This window comes from Rhinatrema bivittatum, chromosome 4, assembly GCF_901001135.1.
Source record: "Rhinatrema bivittatum chromosome 4, aRhiBiv1.1, whole genome shotgun sequence".
Classification (NCBI taxonomy): domain Eukaryota; kingdom Metazoa; phylum Chordata; class Amphibia; order Gymnophiona; family Rhinatrematidae; genus Rhinatrema; species Rhinatrema bivittatum.
The window spans coordinates 30,504,762-30,529,433 of record NC_042618.1 but is presented as its reverse complement, the minus strand read 5'-3'; the positions used below and the strand labels follow the sequence as shown (position 1 = coordinate 30,529,433).

Sequence of the window (24,672 nt, the reverse complement as noted above, 5' to 3'; positions counted from 1 at the left end):
TTGATGATCGTTGCCAGGGGGCGGGAGGAAGGATGGAGGACTCTGCCGGGGGAGCGAGTGGGGGGGGGGGGGGGAGCGCAAGACGAAATGATTATGCGAAGGTTATGCCAGCGTCAGGAACACAGCCCAACCTCATGCGTCCCCGACCGCCAGATGGAGGGAAGACCGGAGTGAGAGAGAGAGAGGGAAGGGATAAGATGGGGGAGGGGGAGGGGGGGGAGAAATGCAGGGACAGGTGATAAGGGAAAAGGACATGGAAGTGAGTGCCGGAGAAAGAGAGGACTGAATGAAAGCATAAAACTGGGAGAGAGGATGAACGATACAGTGGGGGAGGGAGGTGGAGAGCTCCGAGAATGAGAGAGAGAGAGAGAGAGAGGTGGGAAAGGCGACGCAGTTGGCCTGGGCATGCCTGACTGGAGGAGGAGTCCAGGGATCGCTGGGGGGGGGAGGGGCAGGCCTGAGAGGGACACCCACCGAGCTGTGGCTGACGGTAATTATTCCAGGTGGCATCGCGGGCAGCGGTGCACGTGCAAGGCTGCAGCTGCGGGGGGGGGGGCGAGGGGCTGCGGTGCCAGGGGCGGCAGCATCTTGCGGGGCACGGCGAATGGGAGGCGCAGTGCGGTGGGGGCGCTGGGGTGGGAAAGTAGTGCAGGGGAATGGTGACGAGGGCGCGGTCTCACATGGAGGAGGGGCTTGGGGAATGGGCGCAGGGCGGGAGACGGCGTCTGCAGGGGGGGGGGGGACGGTGCGCAGTGTGGGTGAAGCGAGGGGTGCGGGAAGCATCCAAAGGAGCGAGGGGTGGGGAAGGAGGAGGATGTGCAGGAGATGGGGGTGGGGAAGGGAGAGGGGAAAAGGTGGCGTGAGGCAGAAGGGATGAAAAATTGAAAACGGGGAACGGGGAGACACGGAGGGGGCGGAAGTGGAAGGTACGAGGGAACGGTAGGGAAGGGAGAGAAGTGATGAAGGGACTGGAGGGGATGCAGAAGAATGGGAATAATGGGCAGGTATGGAGGGGTAAGAACAAGAATCAGGGAGCAAGCGTTGAAAAGGGAGAGGAGGAGTCACAGAGACAGAGCAGAGGGGGGCTGAAGGAGGGACTTGGCTGTAAGCCACAAGGCACTGTAGTGAGAGAGAGAGCGGGGCATGAAAAGAGAAGATTTAGCTTTCAAAACAAATGGAATGGAAAGTGCATTAAATATCAGAAAAAAAAAATACCTCTGAATTGAAAATTTAAAAAACATTTCAGATGATACAAAATATTTTATTTCAAGGGAACATTTTTTTATAATTGAATAGGTTTTATATAATTTATTTATTTATTTGTTTGTTTTTTTTATATACAGATGTTCGATTTTACATATCACATCGGTTTACAGATGTGGTGCAGGAAACCAGGCGTTTCCTTTTGTTTAATACAAGGAACATCTATAACAGAAAAATGGATACAACGTTAAACAAATAGTCAAGGTGTAGATATTATATATTACAGGAGAACATCTATAATTGATTAAACGGTTCAACAAATAAACAAAGGTATAGTTATTATATATCAAGTCGGTATACAGGGAACTGAGGAGTAGGTAAGCTCAGGGACTCCTCTTGTTTATTACAAAATAACATCTATGACAGCAGATAAGCACAGTTGAACAAATATCAAAGGTGTAGATATTGCAGGAAAGCAAGTATTAATGATGAGAATTAAACAGGAATTCGGGGGGGGGGGGGGGGGGGGGGGGGGGGGGAGGATATAGATATAACATTTTTTGGCGGGGAACAGCCGCAGATCTCGATCACCATCATCCACAGTGCAAATGTGGGAATTCAGATTAAGGTTATACATTGCAATAATATCTGGCTCATGGGCTGAATCCCCCTACCACAAACGTCACCACACGCCACTAAGGCTTTTTCCTCTCACTGTGCCTATGAGGAAAAAAAAAAACAGCGACTTAGTAAATCAGGTCTTAGTTTTCTTGTGACCGCAATCTGAATTCTGGATCAGCATTCACAGACCACTTGACTGTTTCATGCTCAGAGAGCCTCAGGTTCTTCTTCCCTTCTTCACCTCATGTTCTTCTTCCCTTCTTCACCTCATGTTCTTCTTCCCTCTGTCTTGTCAACACCACCTCCCCTTGTCAGTCCCCTTCCTTCAGCTTTCCTGTTCAGGGGGAAACATTGGCTTTTTCGTGTTTTCCCGCCACGAAATGAGTTCTGGCAGCAGAGCAGAGGATGGGAGAGTCTTCTCCCCACACCCACTCTGGAGTTTGGGAGCAAGGGATAGGTGGTAATAGTGACCGGATTTGGGCCAGCGAGAAGGGAATTGCGTGTTTCTTTTCACGCAGACGTGGAGTTGGGTACAATTAGCAAAATCTATGCTAATAAGATAATGTGATGCTAAAGTATGCTAAATAGCTCATTGCCTATTACTGCAGAGAAGCACATTGTGTTAAAAAGCGCAAAATGAATTGCATTACATTAATGCAAAAAAAACTTAACTGCACCTCAGGGAGGTATAGTTACATTTTTGCATTGCCATCTGCATTAATGCATGCACATATTTTTAAAAGTATACACATTGCTGTATCCATTGTGTCCCTTATTTGCCTTTAATTAACATTGACACTTAATATGCACATTAAACACCGCATTAACAGACGAGTGTTAAATCAGTTCAGCATATCGGCCCCACAATTTGGATCTTTATTTAATAAATATACTTTTCTGCAGAAGTGTGGCAATGAATTCTAGCAGTAAACAGCAGCAAATGTGGAACGAGAAAGCAGCAAAGCTAGACATGGATTGATCTGAGAAGGCTATTGGATTCAGATTGCAATAGTGCACACAGTTAATGGAACGGATACAGCAACAGCACCACATTTAATTTACTGTAGAACACCCAAAGCATTTCATTTTTATGCACAGTACAAACAACTCAGTCAGAAACAGAGGTGTAAAGACTGAGTTATGACTTCTTTTCCCTCTCGTATACCAAACTTCAGGATTGAATCCAGGGGGGGCCTGGAAGCGATGAATTGTATAATATAGTATAGCCATTGGCTGAGTGCCAATGGGGTTGGGAAAAAGTGTGTAAATTTAATTTAGGGATCATCTAAATAGGACTGGAGGGGGCATTCATAATTTTGAATCCGAACCAGCCATTAAATCACTGGTAGCTTGTATTGCTTTTTTCACCACTCTAGTTGATATAAAATTGTGTTTTCCATAAATAAATTTAACCAAAATATAAATACCTTTCTTTCAAAGGATTGGCTGTAGGCACAATGAGGCTTTAAATGTAAAAAGATAATACCTTTAATTTAAGTAGTTTCTTTTAAAAAGCATTACCCAAACTCCCGGAGTTTATTTTAAGCAGCTAGGATGGAAAGCGTTCAGTTGCTATTCTGCGGTGTTCTCTATATAGGTTTTTTTTTTAGCTTATCTAGGCTAAAAGAGATCCTGTATCTTTAAATGCTTTTAATACTACTTAAGGGCAGAGTGCAACAGCTGTGACCATCCCCCTCTAGCCTCCTGTTTTGCAAAGATCTTAATCCAGTTGGGCTGTTGCATTGGGAGCCAGCCTGGCCACAGGTGAGGATCCTAGCCATCTTCAATACTCAGTAGGGCAATCAAGCTGGCCCTGCATGAGGTAAGATGGATAGTCTCTCTGTGTGCCCTCAGCTCCCTCTGAAATTTCAGCAGATCAATGTCAGTGTGGCTTTTAATTACCCCTCTGCTTCATCATTATTTCATGGGCTTTAATATGCCCTGCAGGACAGCATCACGGTATACAGATAAACAACCGCCAAGCACCATTCTCTCTAGAGGTCCTAGGAGGAACACCTACTGAAGGGAACAGCTATCAAATGCTGCAAGATTTGTTTCCCTGTTTTCAAACTGACCTCAAGGTTTCAGTGTGAACTAGGCGAGTTACCTGTGTCATCGTTCGCTTGCTTGTCTGCGAAACATTGTGCCGCGCATGGTCTGAGCTCCTTGGAAAATGTTGCATGTAGGGGCTCTGAGCTCCTTTGAATGTTATGCATTTATTTATTTATTTCCCCTGAAACTTGTTTGACAATGACAGCAGGAGCAGGTCAAAGTGGCCAACAGAGATTAAAAAAAAAAACTCTCTCGGTGTGAATGCTGCACATATAACACAAAGCAGAAAAAATAAAAAATAAAAGGATGGATTGAGTAGTGAACTGTGGCACTGCTTCCGTGAAATGGAGAGTTTTGGTGGGATTCTTGCGTCTTCAGTTCTGGGGGTGCTTAAGATTATAGGGCTGCTGGTACTACTGAGCATCCCGCAGGTATAGTTTGGAATAGGCAAACTGGGCCTTGGTGAATTGGGTTTTGCTCCTCAAACCTCCCAACATATGAATTAGGAATGCCTCTGGCATGTTGCGAGCACATCCCAAGTCGTGACTTGCAAATTATGGCTCATAGCTTGCTGTGCGTGGTTTGCCCATCATTTTTGGGAAATGTTTGCGTGAAGTGGTTTCTGATCGATGACGCCTTCGGTAACGTTTAAAGCAGGTGGGGAGAGAGCAGCGCTTAGGAGGGCAGAGCAGATCTACCCTTCACCCACTCTTTCTTGATGAACCATTGTGGAAATATAAACTACAGACTGAGGTTTTTGCATATCCCAGCTAGTGATTCATGATGTGTTTAATTGTTATTTTTAATTTTTGTGATTCCACTCAGTGATTCAAAGGGGCCGGCTTGAGTAGAGGGATTTGACCCAGTGATACATGCACACGGTGGAGCATGACAGGGAACTGCAGACTGGACTGCAGACCCTCCTTTCGAGGCAGAATTACAGGGAAACAAGCAGCTGACGACGCTACTTATTTCCAGGCCTTTGTTTTCCCCTATGCCTGGCACAAAATCTCTTTGTATACCACACGCCACTTGGATTTTTCCATAGCCAATCGAAACCTGCCTGTTTTTCTTGAGATGAAGCCACGCGGGGAACCTGCAGGCCTGGAGTGTGTGTGTGTGTGTGTGTGTGTGCTGGAGTGTGTGTGTGTGTGTGTGTGCTGGAGTGAGTGTGTGTGTGTGTGTGCTGGAGTGAGTGCGTGTGTGTGTGTGTGTGCTGGAGTGTGTGTGTGTGTGTGCTGGAGTGAGTGCGTGTGTGTGTGTGTGTGTGTGTGCTGGAGTGAGTGTGTGTGTGTGTGTGTGCTGGAGTGTGTGTGTGTGTGTGCTGGAGTGAGTGCGTGTGTGTGTGTGTGTGTGTGCTGGAGTGTGTGTGTGTGTGTGCTGGAGTGAGTGCGTGTGTGTGTGTGCTGGAGTGTGTGTGTGTGTGTGTTACTTTATAAGGGCGGGTCTACGCTCTGCAGCCGCGTTTTCAAACGGCCCCGCTGCGTCGCCCTTTGAAAATGCGGCGGCCGGCCAGCGCGGTGGGTACCGCGGAGCCCGTGGACTCAGAGGGCTTCACCTCTGCATCGCGGCAGGCAAGCTACGAACTCGGCGCTGTAAATGACGGGGAAATGAAAATGACAGCCCTGCCCCCCCGTCTGCAGCTTCAGCCCCTGATTTTACCTGAGTAACTGCTTTCTTACCCAAGTAAACTTATTCTTTACATTGCCGTATTGCTGTATTTCTTTCTTTCATTAAGGCTGGTTTGGGGGGGGGGGGGGGTGCATGAGGTTTTTATCGCACGTTCAAGACTTGACTGGGTGGTGGGAACAGAGTTATCAAACTCTGAAAATCATTACAATCATTTTTGGGGGGGAGGGGAGGTGAGATGGGGAAGAAAACAAAAATCAATCAATCACTTTTCAAAAAAAAAAAAACAACTTTGGAGTACTTGAAGCATTTAGCAGGACAAAGTAGAATCGCGTCAACCTCTGTACTCCAAATATTGGGCGAGCTCCTAATAAAAGAAAGCTATTTGGCAGCCATGAACTGACGTCAGTAACCAGTCTGAATATGCTGGCCCTCTCCTTGATTTTTTATTCCTCCCCCTTGGATTCAGAGGCATCACCTCAGCCTTGCCTGAACTTCGCTGGCCCGGAGACCTCAATTCCCTCCTGATGCCATCCCACAAAACCAGCTTCCCAACAGACTGTCCAAAATTGCCCTTTTAGCTATTAATCCATACATTAGCCTGTAGTGTCTTGGGAGCCTGCCAAATGATCGCTAAGGAAGTACGGATGCTCTTCTCTCTATGCAGAACTGCTCCCTGCTAGTTATAGGGTTCTGTTATTTTTATTTTTTTTTATCTTCAGAGCTTCCCCTTGCAAGGTTCTTTAGGTAATTTGGAAACAAGTCTGAGGCTGGAAAAAAAAAAAGGGATGCAGGGGGTATCTCGCTATCACATATCTTACTGGCATTTGCTGTCAGGAAGTGGAATGAAAGGGTGCATTTCGGAACATTGTTTTAAAGGGGAAAGCATTGCACGACATGAGCGCGACTGCTAATGCAGAGCCCCACTCACAAACTGCCAGAGAGACAGCTCAGCCTTGAGAGCTGGCACCGTGCAAACCGGCTGGCCAGGTTCGTCCACCTTGTGCTGCTGCAAACAAACTAAAAACCTTCCGGAAGTAAATGGCCTCATTTAAAGCACGTGCCCGTGTCAGCAGGAGATTCACAGAAACTTCAAGCAGGACTGCGCGAGACGTCCTCACGCACTGCAGTGCAAATGGCACTCAGTCTGCTGCAAGGAAACCGGAAAGCATCCATCTCGCTCTCCCTCGGCTACTTATAAATGTTTTAGAATACACACAGGCCTTGATAATTCCGTGGTCCGTAACAGCATTTGATGTTATTGTTTGAGGCTCGAAATGACAGGGACATTAGCTTTAACTGATGAGGGTGAGGATTGTGGGAGGTGTGCAAGCAGGGAGGGGGGAGGAGGAGGAGTGCAGGAAAGCCAAGCGCAGGCGGGCCAAGAGAGAGAGAGAGAGAGGAAACCATTCCATGCCAGCTCTTACTCTTCAGTCTTTAAAGCAGCAGTGCTCCAAGAGCCAAGAAGGCTCAGTTTTCTAATGCAGAGAGCTTCCCAGCCCCTCTCCTGGAGGCGCACCGGGCCGGTCGGCCTTCCAGGACCGCCGCAATGAAAAATGCACCGGAATAGCTTTGTATAATATCCCTGGGGCTCCGGTCTATGCAAATCGATCTCCTGCATATGTATGATGGATAGCCTGAAAACCCCTCGGTGTGCTGCTTAGGTCTGCCCCCAGGAGGGGGTGGGAAGCACGGGGCAAAAGAAATACGAGAGTTGCTTGCACGCTGGACAGGTTTCTGTCAGACTGAGTGATACACGCCGTCACCCCCCTCCAAAGTCTGCCACACTGCCCCCCTTATGTAAAATGAGGTCTTTGATGATGATCTATGGCTTGAATTAGACAAGTTCCGTCATCTTGTGAGTACATTTCGGATAGAGATGGGCAGGCTCCACCCTTCCGGTTTACACTACAGGAAGAAGGTACATGGAATGAAAGCTCAGGGGGATATGAAATAACAGGGAATAACTTCTCAGAAGAGGTGACCTTCCACCACAGTAATCCATATACTGGCCCAATCTGTCGGTGGCTTCTTAGCGCGATATTAAAGTTGATCTCGGATTGCTTTAGCCATCAGCACTGCGTATATCACAGTCTAAATGGAATCCTTTGTTTGCCTAAAGAACAATTAATGTTGAAGGAGTTCAATTTTATGGACTATCGCTGTACGAGAAGACCTGAAGAACTAAGTCTAACCATGCTGCAGTGAAACGCACAGCCATCTTGATTTACTAACATTTGCAACGCAAACGGAACCTAATACGTAATGACGTACTTACGCACTAACGTTTAGTGAACGTGACTCCATTTTGGATTCATATTTTGTATTGTATTAATACGAACGCCGCCGCAAAATGTCTAACCCGTCAATTAAATGACGAAACAATAGTCTGATCATAAGCTACACCTACTAGAGGACCACGCTAGCTAATGCTTATTCAGCAGTTTGTAAAATGTTTGCTCAGCAAAACCAGAACGCATGTGTGAAAGATAAGAGTTGTAAAGGGCATAAAAGTTTGCTCCGGAGGGGGCGTGGTATGCAGTTGTACTGAGCCTTTGTCTTAGCTGCATCTTGCTAGCAATAAAAGTCTATCTTTGCGGATCAGTTGTCTGGACCTCCTTACTGATTAAAAACAGACGGTTACATTTGGCGAGCTTCAGCCAGGAGGTGCCGGGGACGCTATTTTAGCCCCCCAGCTGGTCCGGTGGTTTGGTGGCGGAGCGATCCCCCAGACTTACTTGGTGAGTGGCCACCGCTGAGTTCAGCGATCAGGTTTCTGAGGGGACCGTTCCACAAGAAACTTCTTGAGACCTCTGGGCTGGTGATTCGGAAAGAAGGCTTTCTTCGCGATCGAGAGAACGTTTCAGGCAAGTATACTTTTATCTGCACGGGAATAAGAAACAGGGGAACCTGAATTAGAAACCAGATACAGCTAAATTACCAGCCGATCTTGAAATGGATCGAGGGGGCGTTGATCAAACCCCGCAGCGTGGTTAGTAGGAGCTCCCCCTCCGAAGACCTCGTTACTGAAAACCTGAATTGGAATTTCGGAAATTTTTGAATTTTGGGAATCAGAAAGAAATCTTGGGAATAGGTTTCTTGTTGTGTGAAAGAGAGTGAATGGCCTCGCAGTTCTAGACCGGGCGACCGCGTTCTAGTCGGGGCAAGTGTGACCCTTTTGTGTCTGGCAGATACGGACCCCTTACCTATCTGCTATCCCTTCCCCTCTTTGTCTGTACCTCTATCCTAAATGGGTGGGGGAGGGTCGACCCCGTTAAAAGTCATGACGGAGCACTTTAGCGAAGTATTTGATAAACATACCTGTACTAAACCTGGTATGATCCAACGCTGTGCCTATCGGTGGCCGAGCTTGTGCGTCAACTGGCCCCCGAAAGGAACTTTCGATTTTGTCACGGCCTCTAGAGTCCGAATAATAGTCACAAAAGAGGATCAGCCAGGTTTTCCTGAAGATGTCCCATATATTAATGCCTGGATTGAAGTTATTCTCAATCCCCCGTCCTGGGCACAAAAGTTAGTAGAGAGAGCTGCCCTCATCATGGTGGCGCAGATGAAGAAGGCGGGCCACCGGAAGTCACCCAACCGGAAAAGAAAGGAGAAGTCGGCCATATTGGACGCAGACGGCATGACGTCACCGGAGGCGGCCATATTGGTAGTCCAGAAGAATGAAGAAACTACAGAAAAAAAAATTAAACCACTGCCGGCAGCGGAGACCATATTAATTGACGAACCAGAAGTTCCAGCACCGCCGCCTTACATCCCACTTTACCCACCGCTGCTTAATCTGCCACCGATTCCTTCTTATGAACAAGCGGACCCCTTGCCTAGTACTTCACAGGAAACTAAAAGAGAGTTAGAATCGGTAAGAGCAGAGGACGAACCGGAACCTCCTGTCTCAGCCCATACTCGTCAGAGAACACAAGCGGCTGCCAGTCTCCAACTCCCAATCAGAGAAACTGCAACTGTCGTACCTGCGGTCCCTAGTGAGGAAAATGCTTTCCAAACTACACAGACTATTAGACTATATACCTATGTCCCTTTTTCATCAAGCGATCTCTTTAACTGGAAACAGCTCGGCCCTTCCTACGCTGAAAAACCAGATCAAATGATTGATTTTTTAAACGGAATTTTCTCCTCACATAATCCCAACTGGGCTGACATCCGCCATCTGGCTTCTTTCCTGTTCACCACTGAGCAGCGAAGACAAATACAACAAAACATGGACGAAGCAGCCAGAAGTGGAGCCGGGTCAGACGGTGATCCTGATGCCGCTGCAAGGGAACTTGCTCCGACAACAGACCCTCACTGGGACTACCAATCTCCCAGTGGACGAGACCGCATCGCGGCTTATCAGAGAGCCTTCCTAGAAGCCTTGAGGAAGGGAAAAAGAAAAATTATGAACATGACTAAAATCCAGGATATAGTACAAAAGAAGGACGAAACTCCGGGAGACTTCCTCGAACGACTAATGGATGCGTACCGGAGATACAGCCCTTTTGATCCAGAAGATCAAAAGAACCACCCTATAATAGTCATGAGTTTCGTAGGACAGTCATGCCCCGATATACGCCGAAAACTCCAGAAAACAGAGGGATTTGAAGCAATGAACATCAGCCAGCTCAAAATTATGGCAGACAAAGTCTATGGAAATAGAGAGCTGGAAGATGAGAAAAAGGAGAAAAAAGAAAGTAGCAGAAGGATGAGAGAAAGTGTTAACTTGTTAGCGGCAGCAATGGAAGAAACTAATTTCGGAGAGCAGGCCAGAAAGTATCGAGGATACCCTGGGCAGAGAGGAAGATGGCAGAGAGGAAGATCAGGAAGAGGCGGATCCTTCAGAGGAGGAAGAGCGCCTGTAGGGGTCAATCAATGTGCATATTGTAAACAAGAAGGACATTGGAAGGCTGAGTGCCCTGAGAAACCACGGGAGGGCGAAGGAGGGAACAGTTCAAAACCCTCAAAATCTAAAGAAAATGAATGGCAAATGGCGTTGGACGAATTGTCAGACGAGTCTAGTGACGATATCGGGCGAAACTCATGACTAAACAAGGAAGCCCTGCCCTCCGACCCGTTGGTAGAAATAAAGGTTGGGGCTAAAACCTTCAGAGGATTACTAGATTCTGGAGCACAACGATCTGTGATGACTACTGCAATCGCTATTCCCACAGCACAAAGCATCTCCATTGTAGGGGCCTCCGGGAAACCACTGGCAGCCCCTATTCTTCAGAATCGACAGGTTCGAGTGGGAGGACAACTAGTATCCCACCGATTCCTCTATGTCCCTGGATGTCCAGTTCCACTAATTGGTAGAGATCTCCTTTGCAAATTAAGGGCCACTCTACAGTTTGAATCAAATGGTGAAATCAAAGCTTCCTTTGCAGACAATCCTGTTTCCCTTATTTGTCCTCTCCAAGAGGAATGGAGACTACATCTTCCCATAGTTGAACGAACCATCGAGCACCGATATGAGGAAGATACCCCTCTCAATGCAAAACGAAGGTACCTGATGGATAGCGTACCTTCAGTATGGTCTGAAAACAATCCAGGAGGACTAGCAACCGAGGCTGAACCCGTCTGGATAGAACTGAAAGAGAAGGCACAAGTCATTAACCAAGCCCAATATCCTATTCCCTACGTGGCCAGACAGGGAATACAAGTACATCTTCAAAGACTATTTGACTTGGGCATCCTGCGACAAGTCCGGTCTGCCTGGAACACTCCCTTGCTACCAGTAAAGAAACCTGGTACTAACGACTATCGACCTGTACAAGATCTACGAAAAGTAAATAGCCAAGTAGCGGACTTGGTGGCCCTGGTACCCAACCCGTACTCCATTCTAGCTCAAGTCAATCCCAAATCAAAGTGGTACAGTGTAATCGATCTCAAAGATGCTTTCTTCTCCGTTCCGGTAGCAGAAGAATGTCAGAAGATCTTTGCCTTCACATGGGAAAATGCACACACTGGAATAAAACAACAGTACACCTGGACTCGGTTGCCTCAAGGATTCAAACACTCTCCCACGCTCTTCGGGGAACAGCTGGCAAAAGATTTGAAAACTTACCAGAAAAAACATGGGCCAGTAATACAGTATGTTGATGACTTACTGTTGTTCAGAGACACATATCTTGACTGTGCGAAAGCTACCCTTCACCTGTTACAGACATTGTATTCAAAAGGGTACCGGGCAAGCAAAAAGAAAGCCCAGATCTGTGAATTAGAAGTAGAGTATTTAGGTTTCCGAATTCGTGAAGGCACTCGATGCCTTGGAATCTCTCGTACAAATTCAATAAGACATCAGCCTACACCAACCTGCAAAAAAGAACTGCGAGCATTTCTGGGAGCCACCGGATACTGCCGGCTTTGGATTGCTAACTATGCAGTTATTGCCCAACCCCTATACGACAAGCTACGGGGTAAAGAAGCAGAATCTCAACCCTTCCAGTGGGAAGGACATGAACTAGTACACTTACAACAACTAAAAGAAGCCCTGATCTCACCCCCTGCTCTGGGGCTACCTGACGTAACTAAACCATTTCATCTGTTTGTAGATGAGAAAAAAGGAATGGCCATTGGGGTCCTGACTCAAACCTTCGGATCATGGGAGAGACCCGTTGCCTATCTGTCAAAAGGAATGGACAATGTTGCCAAAGGATGGCCGGGGTGTCTTCGAAGCATCGCGGCTGCATGCATATTAATTCCAGAAGCAGTCAAGTTGACATTTGGACAAACTTTGCAAGTAACAACTCCTCATACCATTCAGGGACTGCTCGAAACACATGGACCAAAGTGGATGACCAACTCACGTCTTGTAAAGTACCAAGCCTTACTATGTGAAACTCCTGAAATTCAAATACAAGACAGTAAAAACTTAAACCCAGCCACTCTAATGCCAGCACCTGAACCAGTAAGCCATGATTGTGAAGAAGTCATGGCTACAGTACACTCCAGTCGACCTGACTTAAGGGATCAGCCTTGGCAAGGCGCATGGACTTTATTTACAGACGGAAATAGTCAGGTAAAGAATGGAGTACGAGTGGCTGGCTATGCAGTAGTAACTGAAGATGATATCATTGAAGCTGGACCCTTGCCTTCAGGAACGTCTGCACAAAAAGCTGAATTAATTGCCCTTACTCGAGCTCTTCAGTTGGCAGAAGGGAAAACTGTAAATATCTATACAGACTCTAAATATGCCTTCTTAACCATCCAAGTCCACGGAGCATTGTACAAGGAACGAGGGTTTCTCAATGCCGAAGGAAAACAATTGGCAAATGCGCCAGAGATCCATGAACTGTTAAAGTCCGTATGGCTACCACACAAAGTGGCCGTAATGCATTGCAAAGCACACACCGGAAAATCTGATCCTATCGCTCGGGGAAACCAGAAAGCTGATTCTGCCGCCAAAGCAGGAGCCCAAGACCATTATCAAACAAGAATGACCATATGCCCCCTCTTGCAGTTTCCAACTGAAATACCCACCTACTCAGCCGAAGAAAACGACTGGGCAAAAGCTGAAAATTTCCATCAACAGAATGGGTGGTGGATCATCTCAGACGGACGGATATGGATACCTGATACTATTGCGTGGACAATAGTAAGAGAAGCACACTGTCATACACACCTGGGACGTGATTCATTGGCAAAACTACTGGCAAAAACATACTATATAAACCGAATCACACAATTGACTAAACATGCAATTAATCAATGTGTTACATGTGCAAGAAATAATCCTCGCAATGGACCTGGTCCTGCACCGGGACATGTTCTCCGGGGAACTATACCATTTCAAGTCTGTCAAATTGATTTCACCCACATGACCCCTGCACTAGGTTATAAAGCCATGCTGGTAGCAGTATGCACCTACACCGGATGGATTGAAGCTGTGCCTACGCGAACAGAAACTGCAAAGGAAGTCGTTTCCCTCTTATTGAACCAAATCTTACCACGATATGGATTACCACGGCAGATCAATTCAGACAACGGCCCAGCTTTTACCAGCGAGGCAACTCAACACCTCACCAAAATTTTGGGCCTCAAATGGCATCTCCATTGCGCATGGAGACCTCAAAGTAGTGGGACTGTTGAACGAGCTAACAGAACTTTGAAAAGTCAATTAGCCAAGCTCTGTCAAGAAACAAGAACCAAATGGCCCAAAATGCTACCATTGGCATTGCTTAACATCAGATGCACTCCACGACAATCAGGACTAACCCCTTATGAAATGATGTACGCAAGGCCGCCACCGTTGCCCTCCTTCCCCGAATCCTTACAAGTCCAAGGGGAAATGTCACTCAGCAACCAAATGAAAGGACTCTACAATACTGTGGAAGCAATTCGCAAATATACCTGTGAGACAGAGCCACTAATCTTAATCAATCCTATCCATAAATTCCAGGTGAACGACTCTGTGTGGATCAAGGAATGGGATGAATCAGACTTCCTTAAACCTCGATGGAAGGGACCATTCACTGTGCTGTTAACCACACCTACCGCTCTCAAAGTATCCGGTTGTCCCACATGGATCCACTGGAGCCGAGTCAAACCAGCCACCGAAACTTGGCAGGTCTCCAAGACCGGTGACAGCACCCTGCGCTTTACTAGAAATACAACAAAGGTCAACCTGCTATAGAAACTAATGCAGTCACAAAATACTAATAACCTGTTTGTTTCTTCCTTCTCCCGCAGGCATCAAAAGCATATGATATCAATACTTTGGAAATGGGTTATCAGTACCCTCCTGGTAACCGCTCTAACTATCATATGCCCTTCCAGCAGCGATTGGAAATGGTTCATCAGCATCCTCTATATCATCATTTCTGCTCAACTATGGCTCATCTTTGCCATAATCCGAGAATCCTATGGCTACTAATGATCTTCATAGCTATAGTACCAATATCAGTTCAATCTTCGCTCAGCCTAAACTGTACAGAATGCATCAAGCAAGTTCGCACTACAACTGAAGACGGATACCAGTTGGTATTCACAATCATTCATCAATCTCAGCCACCACCATTATGTATAAAAAAGCCTGCTTGTGCCTTAAACACCACTCAAGGACAACAGTCTTTCCATCGATGTATCCTTAACGGCAAGCTCATCTGTCATTCGCCTACCACACCCAAGTACTACAATATAACGCTCACCACCGGATTGCCAAAAGCTTATACTTCTGACATCGTACCAGCTGGAAAGGGAATTCTATACTACATCAACTCAACAAAGGTCCTAATTGGAGGACCACCCATTGTCTCCATTGACTTCAACGCCTGTGATGCCATCGACAAACATCCAAGCGCAGTGCATTGTGGTTCTCCAGCATGGAAGAGAGCCTATACTTTCAATCACAAATATCTCTGTCCCTATGACCGTTCCAGTAATCCCTCCCGGTGGCTACCGTGTGCCGGGGATAAAGAACTTTCTGGATGGAACCTGGTCTGTGACTATACTGGAGGAGGATATTCAGGATGCCCTGGAATGGGTCGACTAAGTAAGGGAGCAGGAAACCTCATTACTCTAAAATGGCCAGTCCGGTCTGAGGGATCCCCATGGCAAGATACTTGGGGCTTTGGGATTGATGGCACAGGAGGAGATCCCATGACATACCTTACTATCACTCAGCGACGAGAAAAACCGCTCCCTATCATTCATCAAACCACTGTGGTAGGATACCAGTCCTTCTTCGATGAAATTTCTCAAATCAATGAGGAGTTGAAAAAGCATGCTATCTCCAACCAAGCAAAAAATATGTTCATCAACTTAGCTGAGAACATAGCCTTATCCCTGAAAGTACAAAATTGCTTTGTATGTGGTGGCACTAATATCGGAGAACAATGGCCATGGGAGGCCAGGGAGATTTTTCAAGCTGACTTGAACACTATGAACACATCCACCACGTATAATCGAAATCACAATCCTTATGAATGGGCTCTACAGACGGATGTCATCGGAAGACAATGTTTGTCACGGCACGTCTCCAAGTTGTACACAGTACCTGTCGGTAACTCCCCATGCACAGGAGTTCTCACAGTTGCCAGTAATACTCAATCATGGTGGCAAACAGAAAACCATACCATACCCACACCATTCTGGACCGAGCCTACCTTAAATGCTACGTGGAAAGCAGCTGGCCAATTAACCACGTCATTCATAGCCCCAGACGGCTATTACTTCGTATGTGGACGACGGGCTTATGAACAACTACCTCCTCAATGGTACGGTACCTGCTTCCTAGCTACTATCCGTCCTAGCTTCTTCCTGCTACCAGTCACAGCAGGAGAAACGCTAGGGGTGCCTGTCTATAGTCCAATGAAGCCAAGTAGGCGACGAAGACAAAAGGTCTCTATCGGAGACTGGTCCGATCAAGAATGGCCACCCGAACGGATTATCGAATATTATGGTCCAGGAACATGGGCGGAGGATGGCTCTTTTGGATACAGAACGCCTGTATACATGAACAACCGTATAATCAGACTTCAAGCTGTTCTCGAGTTCCTCACCAATGATTCTGCTCTAGCACTTAACATTCTTGCCAAACAAAATACCAAATTAATTACTGCTGTATACCAGAATCGATTAGCCCTGGATTACCTCCTTGCTCAGGAAGGTGGTGTTTGTGGGAAATTTAACCTTTCCAATTGTTGTTTGCAGATCGATGATAAGAGTAAAGTCATCGAGGAAATCACAGACCGTATGGTGTGGTTGGCGCATGTTCCGGTACAATCCTGGTCTGGAGCCTTGGATTGGACAGCTTCATTACCTTCCTGGCTTACATCTATTCCTGGGTTCAAAGAACTCTTATTCCCTTTATTATTTTTCTTACTATCCTGTGCACTCCTCCCTATGTGTTTCCCTCTTTTCCTCAGGAGCCTTTCATCTATGATGGAGAAGATCGCTGATCGACGTGCAGCCGCCCAAATTATGATGCTGAACCAGTACGCTTCAATTTCTTCGCTACCTTTCAGTGATTCTTCAGAGTCAGAAGATGAATCTTCAGTCTACTATGACACTAATTTTTAATTTAACACGTACGGCCACCTTGTTTGCTCAGGTGAAGTCCGGCTACAAAGGGGGGTGAAGCCAATAGGGCCCATCCGTCTCAAACCGGTGAAGACACCATCGACCTGGCTAACAATTTAGGGCCTCACTCAGAGTTATGGTACTAATTATTTTTCTTGTCATTTCAGTTAGTTCACCAATGAAGGTGATACTTACGCCTTCTTATCGAAGTTGAAGTATCAAAGGGGGGAATGAAGGAGTTCAATTTTATGGACTATCGCTGTACGAGAAGACCTGAAGAACTAAGTCTAACCATGCTGCAGTGAAACGCACAGCCATCTTGATTTACTAACATTTGCAACGCAAACGGAACCTAATACGTAATGACGTACTTACGCACTAACGTTTAGTGAACGTGACTCCATTTTGGATTCATATTTTGTATTGTATTAATACGAACGCCGCCGCAAAATGTCTAACCCGTCAATTAAATGACGAAACAATAGTCTGATCATAAGCTACACCTACTAGAGGACCACGCTAGCTAATGCTTGTTCAGCAGTTTGTAAAATGTTTGCTCAGCAAAACCAGAACGCATGTGTGAAAGATAAGAGTTGTAAAGGGCATAAAAGTTTGCTCCGGAGGGGGCGTGGTATGCAGTTGTACTGAGCCTTTGTCTTAGCTGCATCTTGCTAGCAATAAAAGTCTATCTTTGCGGATCAGTTGTCTGGACCTCCTTACTGATTAAAAACAGACGGTTACAATGTCATGTGAAAATTCCATTCTGCTCCAGCAACTATCTCACCAAATGTCACTTCCTTCCTTCCCATGATGTGGCAGCTAGGATTGCCATCTCTGTTGATCTATAACGTGCCTTTTCTACAATGTGCTCAAGGAGAGTTAACAAAAAGCCAGTAAAACATAAACCATGACTACAAGACCTCAAACAGCCACAGCAAAGTAAAAATCATTAACAAGAAAAACATGAAAAAATATAAAGCCAGGTTAACATTTGCTGCTGCTCCTGAGGTTTCATGATATCCCATGAAGTAATGGCCTTGGCTTTAAGGAATGTTTTTTTTCTCATATTATGGTAAGAGCAGTTAATTTGCTTCCAGCAACAGTGTATGTGTGTGTGTGTGTGTGTGTGTGTCTCACTCTCAGGATGACTGATACAGTCAACAGAATTGTCACCTCTCTAAAGTCAGCCACCAATCCACCATGCCTTAAATAAAATAAAAATAAGGTCCTGGATTTATGGTTTAAATTAGACAAGTTCCATCATAGGTTTAGATGGCTCAACCACATTACATAAACAAAATAGGAGCACAAAATCACTGTATGATTCTTATTTTTTAAAAGGGAGATTGAATTTGTTTTATATTTTAGTACATTTAAATCGTTTGTGTACGTGTGTGTGTGTGTGCTAAAGTTAGCCAATTCCATTCAGTTCTGTAAAAAAAAAAAATACACTAAAAAATATTCCACAGCAAAATAACGTACACATCTCAAAATGCCTTCATTTAGACTAAAAAATAAAGAAATGCTATTGGATTTACTTTACAAGAGTTGGGTCTCCTGTAACTAAATGTCTTTGCTCACTTGGTCTTTCTCCCTATACCTAAATAATGCAATGACTGGACTGAAGTCTCCAGGAACATGTGAAACAAAGAAGTTCGTATACCCATCTCGTTCATCTGTCAGTATTCTTTTCTTTTCTTTTCTTTTGCTTTGTTTTATTCTATATTCCCTCTGAGTCTCCTCCAGGATTGCTCACAGCAGTGTCCTGGAGGTTGACCTTTACCCAGGACAATCCCGGGGAGCTGGCAACCCCACTGGCAGCTCCGTACTGCATAAATTATACTTGCATTTCAAATTAAGCTTAAGTAGGAAAAGATGGAAGTGGATGCAAAGCAATAGAGGGCAGAATCTTAAATCCATAGCAGTTTTATTAATTCCGAGATCCAGAATAATGCAGCATAGAGCAAAATCTGACCTCCAGTATCTGCAGTACTTTTCAAAAGCCTTGCTTAAGGAGATTCGGTTTACTAAGTCCTTGATTATTTTGGTCCTGCTAGTAGCATTCCCTTTGATGCAGACTTCTCTTTTGCCAAAACAAAACAAAAAAAAAAAACGAGGAGCATTGCGATGCTGCAACCTGTTTGTTTTTTTCTGTTGCTTACTTACTATTGAGGACAATTTCATATGGGTTCATGTTCAGCTGCCTTCCAGCCAGGAAAGTTAGCCAGATAAGTTTATCCGGCTAACTTAACTCTTCCCTGGAATGTCCCTACGTTATCCAATGAATTTTAGCCATTTGAGTTCAATGGATACAATTTAGCCTGAGAAGTGGCTGTAAAGCCAGCACTTAGCCAGCTGGCTTGTGAGCTATCCAGTTAAATGCTACTTAATATGAGCCCTAAAGAGTCTATAGGTATTTACATTTGTAAAAAATATGCTTTGAAAATGACCCCCTCCCCCATCCCAGCGAGGGTACAACGTCGTTTACTGCAGTGAAAAGGGTGGGGGCATAGGGTTAGGTCAGGGGATTTAATTTTGAATTCTCCACGAATTCTGCAAGCTGCCAGGGAAGATTGATATTAGTTCCCCATTATTATTATTATTATTTTTCTGCTTATAACACGAACTTGTTTAGTTAGTCTTTTCCTGCTGGAAGGTTGAGGTTCGGCTGCCTCTCCTGATAATATAAGTGATTTGAAGACCTGTGTTGCTTCTGTGTAGCTTTCATTCTAACGTGGGAAAGAGATGTTCATCAGCACTACTAATCAGGGTACCACAGCCACACAGCAGCTTGTTTGAGGTATCCAACGTGTTCCCTGCATCGTTTTATTGTTTTTGGTTTGTTTTTGTTTTTTTTTTAGCAGACATTATCACTCACGTTATCAGCCTACTGGGTGTCTGGTTGTTCTTCTCTCTCTTTCTAGCAATTAAGTAACTTTACTACAGATCTCACCCATCCCTCAGATGGAATGCATTAAAAACTCATTTGTAGGAAAATTAAACGAGGGTTCTGCCGTGCACTCTCAATGGTTTTCACTCATGTCACAGCCGACGAGTAGTGCGAACTTGACATTGCTCAGGTCAAGAGCCGGATACTCTGCCAGCAGAACTGGGTATGCGGTGGTAACTCAATTCCCATCCAGCCATATTGCAGCCTAGCAGAATTACCCATTCTATGCATGGAAAGAGTTTTATTTTTTTAAATCAGAAAATAATTGTATAAATATATATTTTTAAATAGCGAACACAATTTTCAAAGCAATTTCCCCCTCAATATAGCGAAAAGTCAGAGTTGTGCTCCACAACAAGCCTCCTTTTAGCCACAGTGCGAGGGTTGTAGTCCTGGAGGTGGGCGTGCTTAGGCACAGAGTGTTTAAAAAATATATATATTTACTTCCCTGAGCCACAAAATCCGATTATATGTAATCTAGTCTGGGGCAGGAATATCTCCAGAAGGTCTCTTGTTCCAATTGCAAGGCTCCTACTCACTACTATGGGATTTTTTTGTCACTCCCCCGCCCCCCGCCCCCTCTCATGGCCAAAATTACATATCTAGCTCAAACAAGTTGTGCAAATTTACTTTGTCACATAACTATAGGAAGGAAAAGTGACAAAATATTGAATTGTGACAAAATAACTACCTGTGTGATCTTATGGCAAAAAGAGAAGGCACTGAGCTCTCCATGCAGATCACGTCACTCTTCCTTTTCAAACAGGCCAATGCAATACCATGCGCTGCAGCCAGTGCACGGCTTAACACATGACTGGACATGTGTTTTGGACACCCGTCCATAACCCGGGATGCAATGAGGGGCTTAGCGCTTCCAAACCGCGCATTCAATCGAGCGCATAGATAGCGCTCATCACATGTAAATTCCATGTAGAAGGAGCTATTAGCTAATCCCTGCGATTCAAAAAAAATTTCCCGCACATCCAATGCACCCATTGCAACGTGGCGAATTTTACGTCAACCCAGGGCTGGCAAAAAGGGTATGCCACGCTCAAGGGCTCACCGGAAAAAGAAAAATTCCTGCTTTCTCTGATTTCTCCACTTAGTAGTGTCGCGACACCAAGTAGGAGGAACCACAGGAAAGCAGATTGAAGTGAAAAAAAAAATAAATCTTGAAAACAAATATTCTGGCCGTGTATCTTCTTGTGTTGGTATCTTGTGCCGGTGGCAGGGGGGGAAAACGGATGCTTGCATCGAGCATCCGTTTTCCCAGCCCGCGCTGACAGCCACCTCTCCTGTGAGCCCCATGCCGAGGAAGAGCTAGGGACGTAGGAACGCACAGTTTTCCCTAGTGCCTCCTTTTTAGCGCGAAACCCCCCCTCCCTCATTCAAATAATGCATTGCACGCCCAGGAGACGTGACTGGGCAGGCCATTAGGAGAGTGGGCGCTCAATTTATGAGCGCCCGTTTTATGTGAGCCGAAATTGCATCAGCCTGAAACTGTTTTGCCAGGCCCTTCCTATTACCCAACCAGCCCCACGTGCTAACTTACCACGTGTGCTACTTGTAACCATATCGCACAGCTGCTCATGCACGGCTGCACGTTCCCTTTGTTCTGTCGCACACAATAACACACGACGGGGTCGGCACTTCACTTAGGTGGACTGAAGGGAGGGGAAACTTTCAGCTGAACTGAAAATGTCCCTAAGTCTGGATTCCTAAAATTGAGGTCTTCAGTTCGATATAAGTACCTATATTTTTACCCTTGCCTTAACTCCACCCCCAAAGTCCTCCACATTTTAGGTCCTTTAGATATTTAGCCCTAGTTAATTTACAAAGTGGATAGTTTAAGGACCTAACTCCTTAAGGTGCCAATGAACTCAAGTATGCTAATGCTTTTGCAACCACCTTGGGAGGGTAATTTTATCACAGTATGTCTGGGGCTAAAATCTACATGTAGAAAGTGCAGGCACACTTTAGCCTTAATTTTCAAAGCAAATTTATTATGCATAAGTCTGCTTTGAAAATTAGCATGCGCGTGTGGAATGCAGTACAGCATATGTGCACACATTTACACCTGCCTACTAGAGAGTAGATTTACGTTTGAAAATACCTACAGTACCCGAATGTAATCCACTTCGAGGTGTCATGAAAAGTGGAATATAAATTCAAAAAAATTGAAAGTATGTGCTTAAATGGTATTCCTCCTTCTCTTAAAGTCTGCCTCCAGAATTCCTCTTTCCAGTACATGTAAAAGTATGCACAGACTTTTCTAAAAGCCCATTTATGCCGATAAAACTATGTTTTATGCACTGAAATGCTCTTGGTTATCAGGCTCTAAAAGCGCTGTCAGTGTGCACAATCTAGTTTATAAGTTTGTGGCGCTGCTATTGTGCGTGAATTGGTTTGTCAGATTTCCATGGAAAAACATATACGCTAATGAGGTAATGCATCTCATTATCTATTGGCCCAGAGAAAAATAACACATATTAAGCTTATAAAATTTAACACAGACCTGTTAACTTAAATTTTTGCAGTAATGTTCACATGAACTCAACCTATTTAACATTTAGAAATTAATGCAAAACTCCTTGGCAAGTCATTAACATAGGCTGCTAACGTAAGCTATTCAATACATTAAAGGCCAATGCTTTAAACATGTTCAAATAAATATATAAACAAATACTAATGCCCTTTAGCCCATTGGCATCTAAGCTAGGAGTCGAAATCCTTTGTAAATTCCCTCTGTTTGTACAAAATTAAAACGTTTGCTCGAAATCGTCATAAAAAGAATTACATTTTCATTATTTAAACTGGACTCTTTCTTTTGTAAGGGGTAAAGGGTAGAAGAGCTTTCTTCCCTACCTTTGAGATCACAGAAACACCCCCCCCCCCCCTCCAGCTGTTTCTGTCACACAAACAACATCTGCTATTCCTTTCCATGCAATAACAAACTGTGCCCATAGCAAAAAATCCAAACCATGGCACAAAACATGCACACAGAGACACATACGACAAAGACCCAAGGAGTGGATACAGCACTGTATGATAGCTTGAGGTGCAGTGCTCACAAATAAAAAACCATTAACACAGGAAATGCCATACCAGTATACATAACAGACCCCCCGGGGCTGTAGTTTTGTAAGAGCCAAGAAAGTTGGCAAATACGCACCAGTGCACCAATTTTCAAAGTGTATTGCATGGTGGGTTCATTTTCATGCTTGCAATGAAAATGATGCCACCAAAACTTCCTGTCCACAATTTCATACTTTTGATAAGCCAAAAGTATCTGCATAAGTCTATACCGCTCCTGAACTCCACCCCAGGAAAGGCTCTGCTCAGTCCAGCTAAATTTGTGCACATTGCACGCGTAGGTTTACTTGCAAATCGGGCAGGCAGTGCTAGAATGAGCCATTTCCACAGGTAAAGCCCTGTATTTTCCCCGCTGAAATGTCCCTGAAAATTACTCACAAGCCGCCTTCTTAGACAATGAGAGGAAGGCTCTGCAAAATGCAAATGAGGTGTGCAGAACCAATCAGATTAGGTCTCCCAGCTCCTTTCAGTCCTCGGTGTCCCCTACAAGCCATTGGGGGCAACTGCAAGTCAATGAACTTCCCTTTCGGAAACCAAGAGGGAGAGCGCTGGAGTCCCCTCCAAACCAGGTTGCAGATGGCGATAACGTCTGGTCAGTTTGGAAGTCACAAAAGAGAATACACCAATGAGATCATGTTCTAAACAAGGTGACAGCAAACTACAAATCCTTTATTGCTGTTTTATCTCACCTTCACAGCACATATTGAACCCATCAGTAATGTATAAGAGCCTCTGTCCTTGCACACACTCACAAACACAATAATAATATGGGAAAACACACTGAGGCCAATATTCAGCCATTATCCACCTGAGCAAGCAAACCGGATGAACTTCTCCGGCTAATTTGGCCAAGTATATGGCTATGCCGCGGAATATTCTTGGCTATTTTATAAGTTTATCCACCCAACTATAGGACAACCAAATAATTATTCTGGACTTAACTGGCTAATTTACAGGATCATTCATCAAAATGCATTATGGTGTTAAGGCATGGCAATAATAGCACTATTGCACATACAAATTTTGGGACGGGTTGGGATTTATAAAAATGAGAGGTGCTATTGCATGGTTTTACACCTTTTTTCCTGGCATTAAGCTGTGTGATATTTATTTATTTATTGTATTTATTTATTTATTTATTCGTTTTTATATACCGATATTCAACACATGTTATCACATCGGTTTACATAGAACAATTAAAAAATAAGGTTACAATGTAACAGATTTGATATGACTGAAAGAGAGAGAGATGGGAGGCGGCTAATAGCTCGTGGTGAGGTGGTGTTGGTGTTTTAGGGTTTAGGGGGCCAGTTTTTCGTGCAGAGTGAGAAGTCCAAACAGCACAGTGTACCTTGGTGAAGATTTGATGTCATTCAGAGTGAGGAAAGTCTCACAAAGATGACATTTCTACTATGTTCTTTCGCCCTAGGTCACCTCGCACTATTTGTTAAGGTTCTGGCCGCGAGTGCCGCGTCCAGACCCTTATCTCCATGTTCCTGGGCTCGTCCCCGCTCCTGGTGGCCTACTTCGTGGCCTGTTCGGCGGCGTCCCCGTGGGGGCAACGCCGCCGGGAAGCCTCCCGTGGACGCCCTGCCCTTAGGCGCACGCGCACCACTTGGACACTTTTCTAGACCCGTTCCCGCCATTGCTGACTCCGCCCGATTCCTGACGTCAGACGCCGCGGCCTTGATAAGTCGGCCGCGGACATTCAGTCTTTGCCTTGCGACGGGGGTTACCATCCGGTTCCCAGTTGCTACGTGCCCCGGAGTGGGTTGCCTTGGAACTCGCTCCGTTCCTGCCTGCTTGCTACAGTACCTGCCTGGATCCTGCCTGCTTTCTACAGTACTCGCCTGGACTTAGCCTGCTTGCTACAGTACCTGTCTAGGATCCTGCCTGCTTGCTACAGTTCCTGCCTGGTTCCAGTATCCAAGTCTTGCCACAGTTCCTGCCTGGTTCCAGTACCTGAGTCTTGCTACAGTTCCTGCCTGGTTCCAGTACCCGAGTCTTGCCACAGTTCCTGCCTGTTTCCAGTACCTGATAGTTCCTGCCTGGTTCCAGTATCCGTGCCTTGCTACAGCCTTGCCCGCTGTCCT

At 45.3% G+C, this 24,672-nt stretch overlaps 1 protein-coding gene across 1 annotated transcript; it reads left to right on the top strand.

Annotated features, from left to right (window-relative positions):
- Positions 1-10,639: 10,639 nt before the first annotated feature.
- LOC115089703 lies at positions 10,640-14,180 on the top strand. The gene has a single exon (XM_029597910.1). It carries the CDS (start codon positions 10,661-10,663, stop codon positions 14,147-14,149), a length of 3,489 nt encoding a protein of 1,162 aa, XP_029453770.1. The 5' UTR covers positions 10,640-10,660; the 3' UTR covers positions 14,150-14,180.
- The last annotated feature ends 10,492 nt before the right edge of the window (positions 14,181-24,672 follow it).

Excerpts from the sequence above, each read along its gene's own strand:
- LOC115089703 (XM_029597910.1), top strand. The coding sequence starts at position 10,661 with ATGACTACTGCAATCGCTATTCCCACAGCACAAAGCATCTCCATTGTA.